This window comes from Schistocerca piceifrons, chromosome 10 (genome assembly GCF_021461385.2).
Source record: "Schistocerca piceifrons isolate TAMUIC-IGC-003096 chromosome 10, iqSchPice1.1, whole genome shotgun sequence".
NCBI lineage: Eukaryota > Metazoa > Arthropoda > Insecta > Orthoptera > Acrididae > Schistocerca > Schistocerca piceifrons.
The window spans coordinates 2585164-2604448 of record NC_060147.1 but is presented as its reverse complement, the minus strand read 5'-3'; the positions used below and the strand labels follow the sequence as shown (position 1 = coordinate 2604448).

General features: G+C 39.7%; 1 protein-coding gene across 1 annotated transcript in view; it reads left to right on the top strand.

Annotated features, from left to right (window-relative positions):
- LOC124719007 overlaps positions 1-19285 on the top strand; it is a 138966-nt gene that overhangs the window by 17048 nt on the left and 102633 nt on the right. The window contains exon 2 of the mRNA XM_047244676.1: positions 9718-10019. Coding sequence (XP_047100632.1) covers positions 9748-10019 — 272 coding nt within the window. The 5' untranslated portion in view covers positions 9718-9747. The remainder of the gene's footprint in view (positions 1-9717; positions 10020-19285) is intronic.

Below are 19285 nucleotides of genomic sequence, written 5' to 3'. Positions count from 1 at the left end.
AGCAAAGAGCGTTGTCGTCTCAATTACGGCAGCGCATCATCGCTGGTACTCGCAGCGGGAATATTACAATAACATTGTATTACGTAGGGGCATTACAGTTTCTAAACAAGTTGTGGATATCAGATGGGGCACATTTTGATGTCCCAGGTTATGTGAATAAACAGAACTACCGTTGCTGGTCAAAAAAACACAAATTCTAATGACGTTCACGTGCGCCCTTCACACGCTAGTAAAGTGACAGTGTGGTGTGTTTTATCACACGGGATTATCGGACCGTATTTTTTCGAAAATGATCAGGGAAACACAATTGGTGTCAATGCAGATCGTTACGTGGAGATGTTACGAACTTTCGTTACACCTGCATTGAACAACTTTCCGAACGTTCAAGAGGCCTGGTTTCAACAGGACGGAGCGACATCACACACTGCACGGCAATCGATGGCATATGTGTGTGGGAATTGTTTGGCAGCCGTGTGACCTCACGATTCCGTAACATTCCCTGGCCCCCTAGATCGCCAGATTTATCCGTTTGTGACTTTTTCAAGTTAAAACAGAGAAATCTGGATGCAATTCACAGTATCCCAGCTGAGATGTGGCAGTGGTCAATGAGGAATCTCAACAGCAGATTTCACTAATGTATTCGTACAGGAGGACGCCATCTAAAGAATGTAATTTAAAAAAAAAAATGATAAACATCAATGTTTCGTAAATGATACTGATGTGTGAATGTTGCAATGACTCTTGCTTCCAAACATATCGTGTGCCCGCCGCTCTCTCGCTGGTTGTGTAGAACCAGCAGCTGATACACTCCCAATTATTCCCGTCATATCTCACTGTGAGCGTCGACAACATCGTCGCACGAAACACGTAAGTACACCACTGGTCCCCAATCTAGGTTGTTAGCATATCCTGCAGAAATACACGCTATTGTTGAGGATTTGTCCAATTTTAAAGTCAATTCGATTTCGAATGCAAATGAATTTAGGCAAACTGCAGTTTAAATGTGGTAGATGTTCATAAAAAACCAAACTATGCAGTATACATTACCATGGTTGGCAACACGACGTAATTTCTGCTCGCTCACAGCCAAACTTGTTTGACTGTGCCGCATCCAACGTTCCGTAGTGCAGTTCTTGAGCAACGTGGACGATAAAATCTTCCACGGTGCAGGTCATGTGCAACAACAACAACCAGTACATAATAAAAGATCACAATCGCGATTCAATCCAATTCTCGAACCCGCGACGTATTTATTTCTCTCGATACTATCTCCAAAACGCGTCTTTCCTCTGTAATTTATTCTTGCGATAACAACTGCAATCAGTCTAATGTGATTTATTTCGTTCTTTAGACTTTTAATTCCGGATTAATTTTCTTTCTCGTTTCGTCTGAATTTCGTCAGCTTGCTCCAAAACTGATTAAATGCTGGTAACGTTTTTCCGCGGTTTTCTAATACGTTATGGGAGCCTTTATATTTTATGAAGTAACAGCTTTTTCGTGAGATGAGAAAACATTTTATTTTCCAAGCCCAGATCAAAAACTAACAACTCGTAACCAAGCCGACTACGGCAAAGATAAATATCTATCAGCTGCAGCTTTCACCCGCTGTTTTTGGCGCAGTGGATAAATGACGTCGCCACATCGTGAACATCGAGCGAATTTCTCATTTGCAACCCAAGCGGCAAATCGTTATAGTTTCTCATAAACAAAATATTGACTTGGGTTCAGAATCAAGTAATGGTTTTCGAAGGAGAACATCTTCCCGTTTGAATGTTACCTTTACTTTAAAAGCAACATAGATGAGTGTATACAGTATCCATATGCATGAGAACTTTTATTACGAACCTGTTCAAATACAATAGAAGTTTTTAAGTTGATATAATTGAATGTTATTTCCTCGGGCGTTTCACAGAATTGTCAGGTTTTAAGCAGATCATTTGATTGTCGTAGTTTCTAGTACATAGCTTCTCGCGTATCCCTAGCGCCAACGCCACCTAGGAACAAGGCCTCGGCCTCACAGCGCGACTCGTGACGTCACGACTAGGGGTCCGAAATACCGAGCGGCTTGTTAGGCTCTACGCCACGTATATGAAAACATTAAACAGTTTCCTGGTAGACTACTCACTGCTTTATACACAAATCTGTAAACAAACGCTAATCATTCTCACAGGAGAATTACATTGTTCAAATTTCGTAAACTATAGCTCCAAAGGTGAAAATACTTTTTAATTTCCGTCACTCGCGTTTTGAAAATGCGAATTTCTAATTCCATAACTCTGACAGCACTATTTTCACCGTGTATGTCACCTTGCATAATTTAATTTAAAATGAGGTACCGCAATTGGAAAGACTGACAATCTATCAAAGCAGGTACTCTGGGACTTGTATCTATGTCAAATTCTAGTTTCGTATGACAGATACCTCATTTGGCAGTCATCTACAGTTTTATACTTAAGAAAACATTAGCGTACAGAAATTTGTGTAAACTTCACTGAACCTTCTACATACTACTTAGTTTAAGAGATTTGCCAGTAGAAGACTAGGTAGTGTTAAGTTATTAGGTATTATAAATTGACATGGGAATCACACATTAGAATCATTACAAACTCTGACAAACTTGCCCACTGTAAGCCATTGTTTATCAGCTTGAAAATATTAATTGTTATAAATTTGCACATTTTCACTGTTCTACTGTATACAAAGACTAACTTAACAGAATACAGCTTAGGCAGGATTTACACTCTCATGGAACTGAGGTTTATCTGAAGAATGGGACACCACCCATCGGCTTCATGTAACGACATATCTTAAGAACCTATTATTACTTTTTACTGTACAAACTGATCCATTTATATTCACCCATCCACATATTGATCCCCATCTTTTAATTAAAATACTTGTCATTTGATACACTGATCATTGGCAATGGGTATTACAGCATTGTAAAAATTTAAAATGTCATCTATAGTGCCATTTGTGAAAGCAGATGAGTGGTATCCCAATCTTCAGTAATGCCAGAACTAGAAATAGTGTGCATCTTCACATACCTTACTGCAGATTATCTAAATCATAGAACAGCAATGTAGTGAGTATGAAGCTGTTCAACAAACTGCCTCTAGAATGGGTAGAAGCTTTATTTGATTTATTCAAGCACAAGTAGTACAGTTGGTTATCAGTAAATCCTCCCTACTCACTTGAATGTATGAGTGTAAATATCACAGTGATAACTGCTCGGTGAGTGTACCATAATTTCCTTAATGATTTCAATTTAAGATGTACTACACAAATTGTTTTAGCTTGAATATTTTACTTTATGGAAAATCTGTTGTAACATTGTTTTTTAATTTGTGTAAAGTAATTTTTGTATACATGCTGTATACTTTTTAAACATTTGTAATTTGACTGTCTATTGCTGCAATAGCTAAATGACAATTAAATTCTTTTACTATTCACTATTTAATGTTGTCCCAGAGGAAAAAAAGCACTGCTATTCCAAACTCCAAAAACATTATCAATTTCTCTCAAATGAAGAATGGCTTAAGTTATGTATTGTCCTCCCCCCTCCCCGAAATATTGGTTGTATTGACAGACTGGACCTGTTCTGCAGATTAATATTTACTTATGATGGCAGACTAGCATGCTAATACTAGCAATGAATTGTTCTCCTTGTGAGAATAATTAATTTACTGATTGGACAAAAATATATACAAAAACTTGTCAACCACAGAGCAGGAGCAGCATTAATTATATATTTACTTATGAACAGAAAAGACTATTCCCCTAATTCTATGAGATTGGGGTTTCACAGAGAATTTGTGGTAACAAATTAATCTGTAGCAAAGCCTCATGTTTACGGCTGCACCATTTCGAAGAGAGCAGAAGGGGTCCAATACATAACATTTACCAACAAGATGTATGGGATACTGTGCATGAAATAAAAACAGAAAATAGAAATAAACATTTATTTCACATCATCTTCCCAAGCCCCAAACAGTATAATTTAACATTTTTTCAATCTTTTGTACACAGTTACATTTTTAACAGTAGTTACATCATTTCTCCTCTTGGTGTAATTGTTTAGCAAAATATTTGCACAGCAAAACAGTATGCAATTCATGACTGAATCAATTGAGTGTTTATTTTTACAGTGAAACCCATAAAAAAGATTGCTGGGAATGTTGTGGGATGCTACCTTCACAAGTACATTTCTCTGATTTGCCTGTTCTAAAAATAAAATTTCCTGGTCTTTCAGAATTTTCTGTAGAGTTAAATAGACATATGTCACACACACTACTACATCATCTGCAGGATATGTCAACCCTCCTCTGTCTTTTACCATAATCAAATCATCACCACCCTGCTTCATTTCATCTGTAGTAAGGAATACCTTACAATATTCACAATGGTTTTTTTAATAGCTTGGTGTGAGCAGTAACCTATGTAATGCAACAGTGGCCAAGTATTCTCATCTATTCCATCAACATCATTTTCATCTACTGCTACATTTAAAAATTCTGGTATTGATGTTTCTTTTAATCCCTGAATTTGAGTATGAGTAGAAAAAATATCAGTGGTCTTAATAACAACATCCCCAACTACTTTCGACCGAAGCACAAGGGAAAACATAGACTATGCCCTTAGTTTTTGTTCAGTTTCAAAAACTTGTCTCAGAGAAACATGATAATTTCCCCCACATAGCTGGCGGTATTTGCCGAACCTGTCTTCTAAACTGTCTGTCTGTACTTTTCCTAACAGCAAATATGATCTGTTTTTCTCAGAAAGCCAGTAGTCACTGAAGTCTATCAAAGCAGCAGTTGTGTGTTTCAAAGCGCTATGTGTCTCTCGAGTAAGTTTTCTTTCATCACTACACTCTTCCCAAGAACATAACCTTGAGATGAAGCACTGTAAGAATTATTGTATGTGATGGGATTTACTAGTCACAGGTTCTTGGAAAATATTTCTTAACCTCTGTCCCTTGAGTAATGTTTTTACATTTACAATATCCCACCAACGATTTATTATTTTTATGAATGTTGCAGTACTTTCCCAGTTGCTAATTGCTTTCTTTGAACCAAATGTGTCCAAAGCAACAACTGTCGTATCACTGAAAACACGCAACACTAACTTGACATTTTGGCGCTCAATTGAGTTAGGAAATAGAGACTTCAAAGTTAAGAAACTGCCATATTGCAATAGTTCATCTTTTTCTATCAAGTGCAATTCTTTCAGTGCTCCAACAGAAGACAAACCTCCCTTCAAACTGTCACTGAAGTCGGAAAACACAAGATCTGCTCCTTTTGGTTAAACCAGTTATTGCGGATACACTTCAAAATATGGACAGTGTCCACAAAATAATACAATGGGCGATTTGGAGAAGACTGTACAGGGTGATCATACTTTATTTTCACATCTGGAGGAGTAGAAAACTTAGACATTGCTTTCTTATTAATTGCATTATTGTCTGCTACTATACCAACCACCTCAAATCCAACTGCTTCTAATTTAACAATGACTGCTTTAATGTAAGAGAACAGAACATCACCCTGAATAGTATGAACTGGCAGAATAGATACCACATCCTTGTAAGGTGATTCCATGCTCTGAACCATAAAAACATAGGCGCTGGTTGCACACAAAAATTTTTCAGTGTTAAAGGCACATCCTACAACATTTCCAGCTTTGTAATCAAGCTGAGACTTCAGATGAATTTCATCCATCAACAGGAGCACAGTTTTATCATCTGAGGATAAAGTACCTACTTTATTTGTGATGTAGCTCATAAACTGATGACCCTGTTGCTCAATGACAGGATTTGTTGAGAGTTTACTACAAAGCCTTGAAAGGGTGTTAGTCAGGCATAGAAAAACTGTCAGTGTTCCTCAAAAATTTGTAAGCATGTGGGCTTATAGAATGTACTAATGACCACATTATCATAGAGTTAGTATCATACCTAAATTGAGTTGAACTTCTGCACTTCAAAAATGAAATCTGTTCCTTCAAAAATGTAATTTTAGTTTCGTTTCCTGGCAACTTTTCTAATAAATTTTGCAATAACTGGTCAATTAAAGACAAAATGTTATCTACAGGAGCCTCAGAACTATTATACAGAAGATAAATGTTCTTAAGAACATCACTTACCACCTGTATGTTGTTTACTTTCATGGGAAATTTCATGTTTCCAATACATTTCACTTCAATATCATTATTGAAGACACTGAGTAATAAACCACTGCTTATAACTACGTGGCAAAAAATTCTTGGGTAAGGATTATGCTTTAGTAACACTAGTCTCGCACTGTCAGATTTGTTTATCACTACCCAGTCACTGTGCTTTTCACATTCACTCAACTTTGTTTTCATTTGTTCTAAACTATCGAACGATATCGCATCAATCATTTTCGCATGTGTGTCCACACTTTCTTGGATAGCAATTTGAAGAGCACGATTTTCTAAACGCCCCCTAGGAATTTCTGGGTCCTCTCGTACTGCAGTTTGATGACTCGACAAGTAAGATGGGCATCCAGGCAACTTCGATGGGATAGCATCTGAAAAAATTAATAACGAAGTATGAAACCGATCTCACAGCATATAAGTGAAATAAAGATAGTTCTTATGCCACTGTACTTTACTAAGAGCGTGTTTCGTAACTCACCTTTTCTCAAGCGTCGACGATCCAACGGTGCTGTCAAGAGTATACCAGTTTTCGGGTCATACATACTGGTACTGCTTAAAATGTCGTCCTTGTTGAAATGCAGTTCACATATCTAAAAACAAGCATACAGTTCTCTTTAAAACATATAACGAAAATTAACGAGGTATGAGATTATAAATATGTTCTTCTGTTTACTGTATTTTGTTCAGCTGTACTACATTTCAAGTAACTACGACACACTAACCAAACAAATACACTGATACTTACAACAGAGTGCTTACTCGGTGTCCAGTCTTGTCTGTGAACAGCCGATAACCATTTTCGTCTTAAATTCTCGTCAGATGGAAAATAAAATACACTGACTTTAGGTCCATTATCGTAATTGCCCCTGCAATTCGGCATACAACACCTTCGGGGCATCGTAACTGAGTAATGAGTATAGATCAAATAACCACTCACGAACAGCACAAAGTACAACATGGAAACGCTACGAATCACGTGTGTCGGTAGTCGGTTCCTAGCTTCTCAGACCCCTACCCGTGACGTCACAGGTTCCTTGGACTCACGATGTGAGGCCTTGTTCCTAGGTGGCGTTGCTAGCGCTCGCACGAGGAGTCTAATGTCACGTGATTGATCGAGAAAGTCAATATTGTATCGAGTGCTTCGGCATATCGATAAATCCCTTTCTCTTTGAACGCAAGCATTGTTTTCTACACACGACCGTTCGGGATCGTTCAAAATACATTTTTATGAATATGAGACCTCAATGGACAAAGCTTCATCTGTAAATATAAGACGACCCTACATTCATCTATTAAACAATGTAAAAACGTTGACCTGAGCAGCAGTTACTCGATATGCGAATATAAGCGACCCTGTATTTCTCGGACAACCGATCTAGGAAAAACCTCGTCTTATAACCGGATAAATGCGGTATTTGGTCGTAAGTTTTGCATATAATGTCATAATGTTGTTAACTGAAACTTCCTGGCAGACTAAAACTGTTTGCTGGATCGGGACTCTAAATTGTGTTTCACGAGCAAGTGCCGTACGTATTGCAGCTTCAAGTCCGTTAGTAACTCTTCTCCTATCTTCCATACTCCACATCCGTTCTCCTGCATGCTGTGTGCTGTTCCGTTTTTGTTGGTGGTGGCGTAGGTTTTCTGTTTACTGGATCCATGTGGGTCTATTGGCAGTGGCATTTCGTTGAGGGGAACAATATTCGTGTAAGTTTTTACCGTGTTTAAGGCATTAGTAAGAACAACTTTCTCTACCCAAAACCATCTATGATCTAGTGGTTGTTGTTGTTGTTGTTGTGGTCTTCAGTCCTGAGACTGGTTTGATGCAGCTCTCCATGCTACTCTATCCTGTGCAAGCTTCTTCATCTCCCAGTACCTACTGCAACCTACATCCTTCTGAATCTGCTTAGTGTATTGATCTCTTGGTCTCCCTCTACGATTTTTATCCTCCACGCTGCCCTCCAATGCTAAATTTGTGATCCCTTTATAAAATAAATAAAATAAAATAAAATAAAATAAAATATTATATTAATTATTTTTATCTGTATGATTGGCTCTCCTATGAGTCGTCAGGTTTTGATTATTCGGTATCAGACGCTTGACAATGGCTTTTTCGTAAAGGCAATGTTACTCGTAGTTGACCGTGAAATAAAACTGAAATAATCGGACTTCGTAATTAAATCGTTTCCAAAGACTGCTGCGGTAGGTGCGGACTCATAAACTAAATCTCAATATTACAATAATTTGCCAGCCATGCCAAAACGTCGTACAGAGGTGATTGTCTACTAAACAAAAAAATTACACAGTTAGTTAAATCAGATATATTCAATGAATAAGCCTACAGTTCATAATCCTACTTACTTTTATAAATATAAATTCTTTACAGAATCGAGTGCCTAGTATGGTTGCAACTCGCAGTAATTTTCTATATCATGAAATATGGCGGTGTGCCAGACAATAAACTAAAATACGTGCTTCTCGCACCACTTCAACGAGAGCTCTTTTTTCTTAATCAAACATACGAGTAACGTAATTCTGTTTTTGTTTTATCAGCGACACAGCGCTGCAGTTCTGTGCCATAGGCTTTATTTATTTGTCACTGATTATTTATTTAATTAATATCTCGCGTTTCCGAGGAAACTCACGCTCGGCATGCAAATGTGCCTTTATACCTTGATGCCTCAAAACATGTCCTACCAACCGATCCCTACTTCTAGTCAAGTTGTGCCACAAACTTCTCTTCTCCCCAATCCTATTCAATACCTCCTCATTAGTTACGTGATCTACCCACCTTATCTTCAGCATTCTTCTGTAGCACCACATTTCGAAAGCTTCTATTCTCTTCTTGTCCAAACTGGTTATCGTCCATGTTTCACTTCCATACATGGCTACACTCCACACAAATACTTTCAGAAACGACTTCCTGACACTTAAATCTATACTCAATGTTAACAAATTTCTCTTCTTCAGAAACGATTTCCTTGCCATTGCCAGTCTACATTTTATATCCTCTCTACTTCGACCATCATCAGTTATTTTACTCCTTAAATAGCAAAACTCCTTTACTACTTTAAGTGTCTCATTTCCTAATCTAATCCCCTCAGCATCACCCGATTTAATTTGACTACATTCCATTATCCTCGTTTTGCTTTTGTTGATGTTCATCTTATATCCTCCTTTCAAGACACTGTCCATTCCGTTCAACTGTTCTTCCAAGTCCTTTGCTGTCTCTGACAGAATTACAATCTAGTGGAGAACGTGTTAATTCGTGATATTTTATTTTGCTATCCTTTTTTCCCTAGTAACGTCACCCGCTTGGTTCTTAAGCCTTGTATCTGTCACATAAATGACGTCAACGCTCTGTCGGCATGGTATCGCACTGTTAACTCGCCACTTACGATTTTCACTTGTAAGAAATGATTTCAAAAAAACTGTCAAGTGATAGTGCAATGAATAACAGCATCAGCTCACTAACATTGTTGCCAGCAGCTGCAATCCACAGATTCGTATGAATCTAGGTTTATAACGCATTTTGTTTTCTTTCAGCGCTTGCAAGCATACCTGCCAGACATCCACATGACAACTCCTTCCACCTCGCCGCGGGCTGAAGGCCTACCTGACAGCAGAATGGCTTCAGGCTGCAATTACAGAGGCAGGCGCCACGTGCCCGCTGAAGGCAGCGTGATGTGGCATACGGGCATCAATGACTTACCAGACGAACTGCTGCTAATGATCTTGTCCCACGTGGCTTTCACCGATCTACTGGATGTGGTACCGAATGTGTGCCGTCGTTGGAAAAAGCTGTCTCAAGATTCCAAGTTGTGGGCTGACAGGGAATTCAATATTGGGTAAGAAACCTACCAATACATAAAATGCGAATTGTTCTGCTTTTAAAAAATATTTTAGGGTGATACCTTTATTTATTATATTGTAACATTGATGTTGAAAACTTTGCATTTAAACATACTGTCAGGTCAACTCATTGGAGTAATCTGGTTTTAACCGAAAATGTATTCCAGTTTTAGAATACTGTTTTCCTTTTTTTGTATTTGTTAGATTGAGAGAGTGTTGGGTAGATGTGATAGAGGCACTTGGTATGTGTGTGTGCTATTAATTCCCCGTTAATCTTTTTCCCTCTGCCACCTATGAACCAGTGTGTATAGCAATCTCTTTACTTTTCTATTTTGCTCCTTTAGGTTTGTATGTAAGCGTGTACCTGTTCATTTATCCCCGCCCTCATTTTTATCCCGATGTAGTTTTAGAAAAGTGTGAACGATCTGGTCTGGAGGGACAGTTTAAATTCAGCTCCAGTTCAGCTGGAACGAAACATGCCACTTCTCACAAAAAAATTACAATCGGAATCGTGTTTTATAGCAACTGAGGTGAGTTCTGCCACAAGCATACGGTGTGTGTAAAAAATCTGGGAATACTTAATAAAACTGAACCCACCCATTGCGCCCAGTGACAGAGGCCACCTGTTTGAGGGCTGTGACGTACGAAAAGTACTTTCTGATTGTCACAGTGTAGGTGCCTTGGACGAATACGGTATCATCGTCTAGGATACTCTAATTCCTAACACCTTCAGATATATCGAAAACTCGAAAATATTTGAGCGTTGTGGAGAAAAATAGGATTGTCATTGGGGTCACAAATACAATGATGGAAAAAAATCGCAGCACCGAAAATTAATTACTGTAGAGTAATGAAATTTTGGCCATACATCTGTCTAGGTAACATATTTAACTGATTAACATTTCGAGATCACAGATTAATCTTAGCAAGAGAGAAACCTTTGCAAATGTGAAATGCCGGTACATTAATAACCGGTGTAACCACCAGAATAATTTCTAACACGCAAACGTGCGTGCGTGGTGTTTGTAGAGGTGCCAGATGCCAATTTGTTAGATGGAGTTCCTTGCCTGTTGCACTCGGCTGCCCAACACGGGGGTGGTTAATGCAGTTTGTGGCCGATGCCGGAGTTGTCATCTCGTGACGTCCCGTACGTGCTCAATCGGAGAAAGATGTGGCGATCGAGCAGGCCGAGATGACACGTCGACACTGTGTGGAGCCTGTCGGATTACGACAGCGGTATATGGGCGTGTGTTATCCTTTTGGAAAACACCTTCTGGAATGGTGTTCACGAATGGCAGCACAACAGATCGAGCACTGAGGCAGAATCAGCTCGATCAGAAAACACTTGGCAACACTGAAGTCGCAGGAGGTGGTGGTGGTTTGAGGTAAGTGAGGTGCACGTGAGACAGTGTCTGGCTCTCAGCTGTCCTCGAACTAACCAATTTGTAACAGTTCGCCGTGGCATTGTGCTGCAGACGCACGTACCGAACACGACGGCCTTCCCCTCGGCAGTGCCACACGGTCGTCTGAAGCGCGGTCTTCTCCCAATTGTACATTCTCTCGACCACCACTGCCAGTGATCAGTGTACAGTGGCTACATTCCTGCCGAGTATTTCTGCAATACCACAGAAGGAACGTCCAGTTTCTTGTAGCCGTATTACACGACCTCACTCAAATTCACCGAGGTGTCGATACATCTTTGTCGTCTTTAAGTCTTTCGTGACTGACGTCAACTCACCGTGTCCGATCTCGAAGGTAACTAGTGCTCACAACAGTTACAGTGCGTATTTGAAGCAAATCTGATTTGCATCCTCACAGTGGCATTACTAGTGCCACTGCTACGCGACTGGTGTGAAATCTGGACAGATGACATCTTTCAGATATAGAAACACGCCTTCCAACTTTTATTTATGTAGGACAACTCCCACTGGGTGTTGAGATTTTTTTATCCATTAGTGTATTATGACTCAGTTATTAGCATCCAGATAGGCTATATTTGATTCTGTCTTACTTTCTGAGGTTACTCACTGTAATATGACACTATTTAGCATGCCTGTGGCCTAGTTTTGACTGAAGGAGAAGAAAGTGCATGAAGTAATTTTTAGCCATAATATTGCCTGGTGCACTGAGAAATAAATTCTCTCGGTACCCTCGTGCAGATTTTATTCGTTTACATTACAGCAGTATAGGCTTTTATAATTTCTGATTTTTAAAAAGATATTTAGCCTTGTTTACTATGACCAATTTGTATAAACATTTTACCTGCAATTGTAAGCAAGATCTTTTGTATGGCTTTAGTGTTTGTCATGTTTCTCTTTGTGAATAAATCTGGAAACCTATCACAATCCCATCCACCTGCTGTGGGCTGCGTATGCTAGCCGTTTCTATTTGTACGTTTCTTTTCTCAGTAGTACATGAAGTGTGAGCAACTGTGGCTGCTACGTATTTACTGCGTGATGCATCTGTGTAGGCTCGAGCCCATTCTAGTAGACATGGACGGTGCCGCTTATCTGAAAAGGCAATCTGCTGCATATTTATGCAGATGTACGTACTTCTTGTCAGACTGAGCTGGTCATTTGTTTTTGAATACATCTCAGCTATTCTTACGGTAATGTGTTTTATAGGACACCACGCAAGGCCTTGTCAAAAAAATGTGGGCAGCTACCTGCTGGGTCTTTCGTATGTTTTAGGCCCAGTTGCCCGTGTATTTAATATCTTCTGTATCAGTAAGTTTTTTTTATATATTTTTAAATTTTTTGGGCTTTTAATGCATTGACTGTTACTGGCTTTTTTGCTAAATCACGGTCATGCCACTTGTATGCAAGGTTGTATTTTTTCTCATAGATCAATCTGAAGATGCCTTGTATAAGGTAAAATGCATCATTGGAGGAGAAATAAAATAAAAAAATCCAGTTTTGCAACCAGTACTGTTCGTTCATTTGTATTCGAGATTTCGTAATATTGGAAACTTTCTTTAAATGTACAGAAAAGTAAAATTACATACTTAACAAAACACACGAATGTGGTATTCTACGAGTACGACATCCCTGAGTTATTATTGGAATCGTTCAACTCGTAGAAACACTTCTTTAACCATTTGTGGGAATCTGAAATGGGGTGACCACATAGGCAATTGGAAGTAAAGCAGATGGTATATTTAATTTCACTGGGAAATTGCAATCAAATTCCAAATAATATTGCTTACATACATCATTCGATCCATCTTAGAGCATTACTCGAGTGTGTGGGACACAAACCAAATGTGACTAACAGCTGATATTAAACTATAAAAAGTAGAATAACATGAACGAACAGATTTTTTCGTGTATTATTTAGAATCCAATTGCTTCAGTATTGCTGTCGATGTATATTCATGATACTGTTGCTTTATATATTGTTATTATTAATATTGTATTGTTAGTAATGATAATTGTTATTACCACCATCACTATCACCAGAACCACTACCAACGGATGAAAGGATCCAGTGGCAATACACGGGACTCACGCTTAGGACAATGACAATTCAAAACTGTTTCCAGTCATCCATATTCAGGCTTTGCACGATTTCATTAAATCTACTGAGGCAAATGATGAGACAGTTCCTTTGAATGTGCATAGCTAATTTTCTTCCCCATTCTGCTCCTGTACACATCTTCAGAAACCACCCCCCACACCCGACCCTTTCCCTCCTACATAGAGATTTCACTGTGTACCTCCCACTGTGGGAAAGTACAAGGGCTGTCCACAAAGTAAATTACGTTTTCGTTTGTGTCCGTTAGGGGCGGGGCTAGCGCGGCCATCTTGGTGTCATGGCATTCAGCCACTCAGTCGGCATCCTGCCGTGCTAGTTAGAGGTTCGTGCTGTACTCCGTTGAGTTACTGTGACAGTTTGAAATTTCAGCGTTAATTGAAAATGCCACGAAATGTGAAGTTTCTGACTGCAAAAAACTGTACACCGATAGAAATCTATCGGCAGCTTTGTGAAGTGTATGGGGACAACATAATCACTGAAGGTGGAGTGCGTCAATGGGTCATAATATTTAAAAATGGCCGAACTAACGTTCACGACTAAGAGCGAAGAGGAAGACCCAGTATAGTGACTGCCGAACTTGTCGGAAAAGTCGATGCCGCGGTCCGTGAAAACCGTAATTTCACAGTAACGGAACTCTCTGTGAATTTTCCACAAATTTCATGAAGTTTGTTGCACGAAATCTTTACCGAAAAGCTCGGTTACCACAAGTTTTGTTCAAGATGGATACCAAAGACGCTTACGAGAAAGATGGCGACTCATTACTCGATCACATCGTTACTGGTGACGAAACGTGGGTTAAGCGTGTGAACTGTGAGACAAAATTCCGGTCAATGCAGTGGGGGCACACAAATTCCCCCCAAAAACCCAAGAAATGCATGCAGACAATGTTGGCAAGGAAGGTGATGGCGACTGTCTTTTGGGACAGAAAAGGTATGATTTTTGTGGCTTTCCTGGAAAGAGGCACTACAGTAAACTCTCAAAGGTATTGCCAAACTCTGCACAACCTCAGAAGAGCAATACGAAATGAGCGCAGGGGAAAGTTGGGCTCAAAGCTCTTGCTGATTCACGACAACGCCCGGGCCCACACGGCAAATGCCACTCGTGAAGTTCTCGAATCTTTTAAGTGGGAGTTGTTTCCTCATCCGCCGTACGGTCTCGACCTGGCACCGAGCGACTTCCACTTATTCCCAGCAATGAAGAAGTGGTTGGCTATGCAGCATTTTGATGGCGACGCACAGCTTCAAGAAGAGGTAACCACGTGGTTGAAGGCGCAGGCGGCCGAATTTTACGACGAAGGAATTTCCGAGCTCGTCCATCGCTACGATAAGTGCCTTAATTTAAATGGCAACTATGTAGAAAAGTAGTATTTAAGTGTGGCTTTCATCTGTATATAATAAAAAAGTTTTCCAATACTTTATTTATTTTTAATTCCAAAACGTAATGCACTTTGTGGATAGCCCTCGTACTAAATCATCTGGTAGGAGCCTTCTGATTGACCAGGTTCTTTCCAATCTTGATCTGTCTCTTGCCAAAGAGAGTTGTCCTAACCATATCAGTGTTGCCTGTGGCACTTTTTCAGCTGTCGACCTTGCGCTCTCTTCCCCAAACTGATGGACTTGCTACAGTGATTGCTACGTGACAATCTTTTTGACAGTGACCACTTTCTAGTGATTTGCCACTTCCTGGTCATCGTCGAATGGTGGCTGATGCTTAATGATCAGTTTTCATCCAATATGTAGGGTGAGTTCATTCATTTGTTTGCAAAGGAAGGCCAATGTTGTTTGCCCCATTTTGTCCGGTCGGCAACACGCTTTGATGACAGAACCGAGGTGCACATCCTGCAGTCTTTCTCAAACGATTTTACAGAGACTGTTTGGTAAAAAACTTGCATTTTTGTGTTAAATATATCTTTTATGTCAGATTCATGATGATGTGCCCATCATTTCATTATGGGTCATTGTTATTGTGATATTGCACGAACTTCGAAAAAGTTTGTAATGAAAACTGGGGGTCGCTATGATTTTGCGTGTGGTCCGTACTGCATAATATGTAGCCGTGTACGAAATCTAGCAGACATATTGAATTTTTCTTTAGACTTTGGTGGAGGTCTTTACTTGTAACCAGTCTGAAAAAAATTGATCTCATTTGCAACCCACAACATTCCTCATATTTTTCAAACAGTTTCAGTTGTTGAAATGTTGTTGGCAAATGATAGCGAACAAAGAGGAGAATATTTTTCCAAATGGTTATTGTGCAAAACTTCATTATCTACCTTGTTATTTCCACTAACTACAGACTTTTTTGACGAAAGAGTGTAATTCTTAAGGGCCATCGATAGCTGGTGAAACGAGATATGCCGTTGGGTTTTGAAACAGCATCAGTGAAGACATTACACATTTATTTTTGTAGTGAGGATGTGCTTTTTCATAAGCTATTGACTTGACTTTAGTTTTATTAATCGAGGAATTGAAGAAAAGTACAGTTTCAGAATTCTCTTGCAGCTGCATGTGCACAGCATGTAACTGAGGTGAATAAATGTGTAGGTTTTACTCAAAACTTGCAACACGTGATGCTTCTCTAAAAGTTACAAATGGCTTTTAGACTGCTGAAAACCAAATCACTGCTTTTGTTGCATTTTCAGCGGAATTCTTTCTAGACACTAACCAAAGCAGAGGTGACAGTAGCTCTTTTTGAATGCTCACTATACAAGTGTGGGCACTGAGAGGCTCCACTTAATTCTACACTCACATTTTTTGTAAGTATTTAGTTTAGAACAGCGCTTCCCTCCACTGCTCGGCATTCCCCGTACAGTACGTGCCTGCAACCCCCATCACTATTGCCCCTCCATCCGTGCCGTACCGATTGCGCATTTATCAGCCACATTATTTTGCACGTACTCTACCACTTTCGCTCTTCAGAGAGCTAATGGCAGTCGTATACCTCTGCCGTCACCTTTGTCCCCTCTGTCGAGAGGGCATCGGCAAAGTCTCGGACACTACCACCCGTACTATTGGAGCTGTTATTCCCCTCTCCACGAGTCCCCCCTACCTCTGGCTGCTGCTAAAGTGGACCAAAGACACTGCAGTGGCTACTCAGCTGTGAAAGTGTACTGCAACGTCTCTGATGACATTACATCACGACAAATTATACGATGACGCTTTCGCCGATTGAGAACTCTTCGGGCTCTTCACTCGTCACGTGATGTGACTCCAGATCCTGATTCAATTCGTCATCTGATTATCCAATGCACTTTTCTACTGTTCCTAGAAAGTATTTTCCATTCACAATGTTGAGATAATATAGTTAGCCCAATCCTCGAACTAGACAGAATCCTAGCCATTTCTTGAAGGATTATGTAGTTTCCAAAATAAGTTTCTTCTTATGCCCATCTATAATTAGTCATTGTTGTTGTTGTGGTCTTCAGTCCTGAGACTGGTTTGATGCAGCTCTCCATGCTACTCTATCCTGTGCAAGCTTTTTCATCTCCCAGTACCTACTGCAACCCACATCCTTCTGAATCTGCTTAGTGTATTCATCTCTTGGTCTCCCTCTACGATTTTTACCCTCCACGCTGCCCTCCAGTACTAAATTGGTGATCCCTTGATGCCTCAGAACATGTCCTACCAACCGATCCCTTCTTCTGGTCAAGTTGTGCCACAAACTTCTCTCCTCCCCAATTCTATTCAATACCTCCTCATTAGTTATGTGATCTACCCATCTAATCTTCAGCATTCTTCCGTAGCACCACATTTCGAAAGCTTCTATTCTCTTCTTGTCCAAACTATTTATCGTCCATGTTTCACTTCCATACATGGCTACACTCCATACGAATACTTTCAGAAATGACTTCCTGACACTTAAATCAATACTGGATGTTAACAAATTTCTCTTCTTCAGAAACGCTTTCCTTGCCATTGCCAGCCTACATTTTATATCCTCTCTACTTCGACCATCATCAGTTATTTTGCTCCCCAAATAGCAAAACTCCTTTACTACTTTAAGTGCCTCATTTCCTAATCTAATTCCCTCAGCATCACCCGACTTAATTAGACTACATTCCATTATGCTCGTTTTGCTTTTGTTGATGTTCATCTTATATCCTCCCTTCAAGACACCATCCATTCCGTTCAACTGCTCTTCCAAGTCCTTTGCTGTCTCTGACAGAATTACGTCATCGGCGAACCTCAAAGTTTTTATTTCTTCTCCATGAATTTTGATACCTACCCCGAATTTTTCTCTTGTTTCCTTTACTGCTTGCTCAATATACAGATTGAACAACATCGGGGAGAGGCTACAACCCTGTCTTACTCCCTTCCCAACCACTGCTTCCCTTTCATGTCCCTCGACTCTTATAACTGCCATCTGGTTTCTGTACAAGTTGTAAATAGCCTTTCGCTCCCTGTATTTTACCCCTGCCACCTTTAGAATTTGAAAGAGAGTATTCCAATCAACTCTGTCAGAAGCTTCCTCTATGTATGGGAAAATTTATTTTCAATTTTCTTGTAAGCTACAGATATCTTTTGAAGAATAACCTTTTTTTTTTAAGAAGAAAAAATTATTAGTAAACAGCAGAAGATGTTTTGTAGAAAGATGTTGTACATCTAGTGAACATTGTGACGTCTGCTTTACTAACCTTCCAGTCACATGAATGAGTGAAATAAGCCTCCTAGCTTTCTCTAAGTCTACAAATTCTAGAAACGTAGGTTTGCCTTTCCTTAATCTTTCTTCTAAGATAAGTCGTAAGGTCAGTATTGCCTCACGTGTTCCAGTGTTTCTACGGAATCCAAACTGATCTTCCCCGAGGTTGGCTTCTACTAGTTTTTCCATTCGTCTGTAAAGAATTCGTGTTAGTATTTTGCAGCTGTGACTTATTAAGCTGATAGTTCGGTAATTTTCACATCTGTCAACACCTGCTTTCTTTGGGATTGGAATTATTATATTCTTCTTGAAGTCTGAGGGTATTTCTCCTGTTTCATACATCTTGCTCACCAGATGGTAGAGTTTTGTCATGACTGGCTCTCCCACGGCTGTCAGTAGTTCCAGTGGAATATTGTCTACTCCGGGGGCCTTGTTTCGACTCAGGTCTTTCAGTGCTCTGTCAAACTCTTCACGCAGTATCGTATCTCCCATTTCATCTTCATCTACATCCTCTTCCATTTCCATAATATTGTCCTCAAGTACATCGCCCTTGTATAGACCCTCTATATACTCCTTCCACCTTTCTGCTTTCCCTTCTTTGCTTAGAACTGGGTTTCCATCTGAGCTCTTGATATTCATACAAGTCGTTCTCTTATCTCCAAAGGTCTCTTTAATTTTCCTGTAGGCGGTATCTATCTTACCCCTAGTGACATAGGCCTCTACATCCTTACATTTGTCCTCTAGCCATCCCTGCTTAGCCATTTTGCACTTCCTGTCGATCTCATTTTTGAGACGTTTGTATTCCTTTTTGCCTGTTTCACTTACTGCATTTTTATATTTTCTCCTTTCATCAATTAAATTCAATATTTCTTCTGTTACCCAAGGATTTCTACTAGCCCTCGTCTTTTTACCTACTTGATCCTCTGCTGCCTTCACTACTTCATCCCTCAAAGCTACCCATTCATCTTCTACTGTATTTATTTCCCCCATTTCTGTCAATTGCTCCCTTATGCTCTCCCTGAATCTCTGTACAACCTCTGGTTCTTTTAGTTTATCCAGGTCCCATCTCCTTAAATTCCCACCTTTTTGC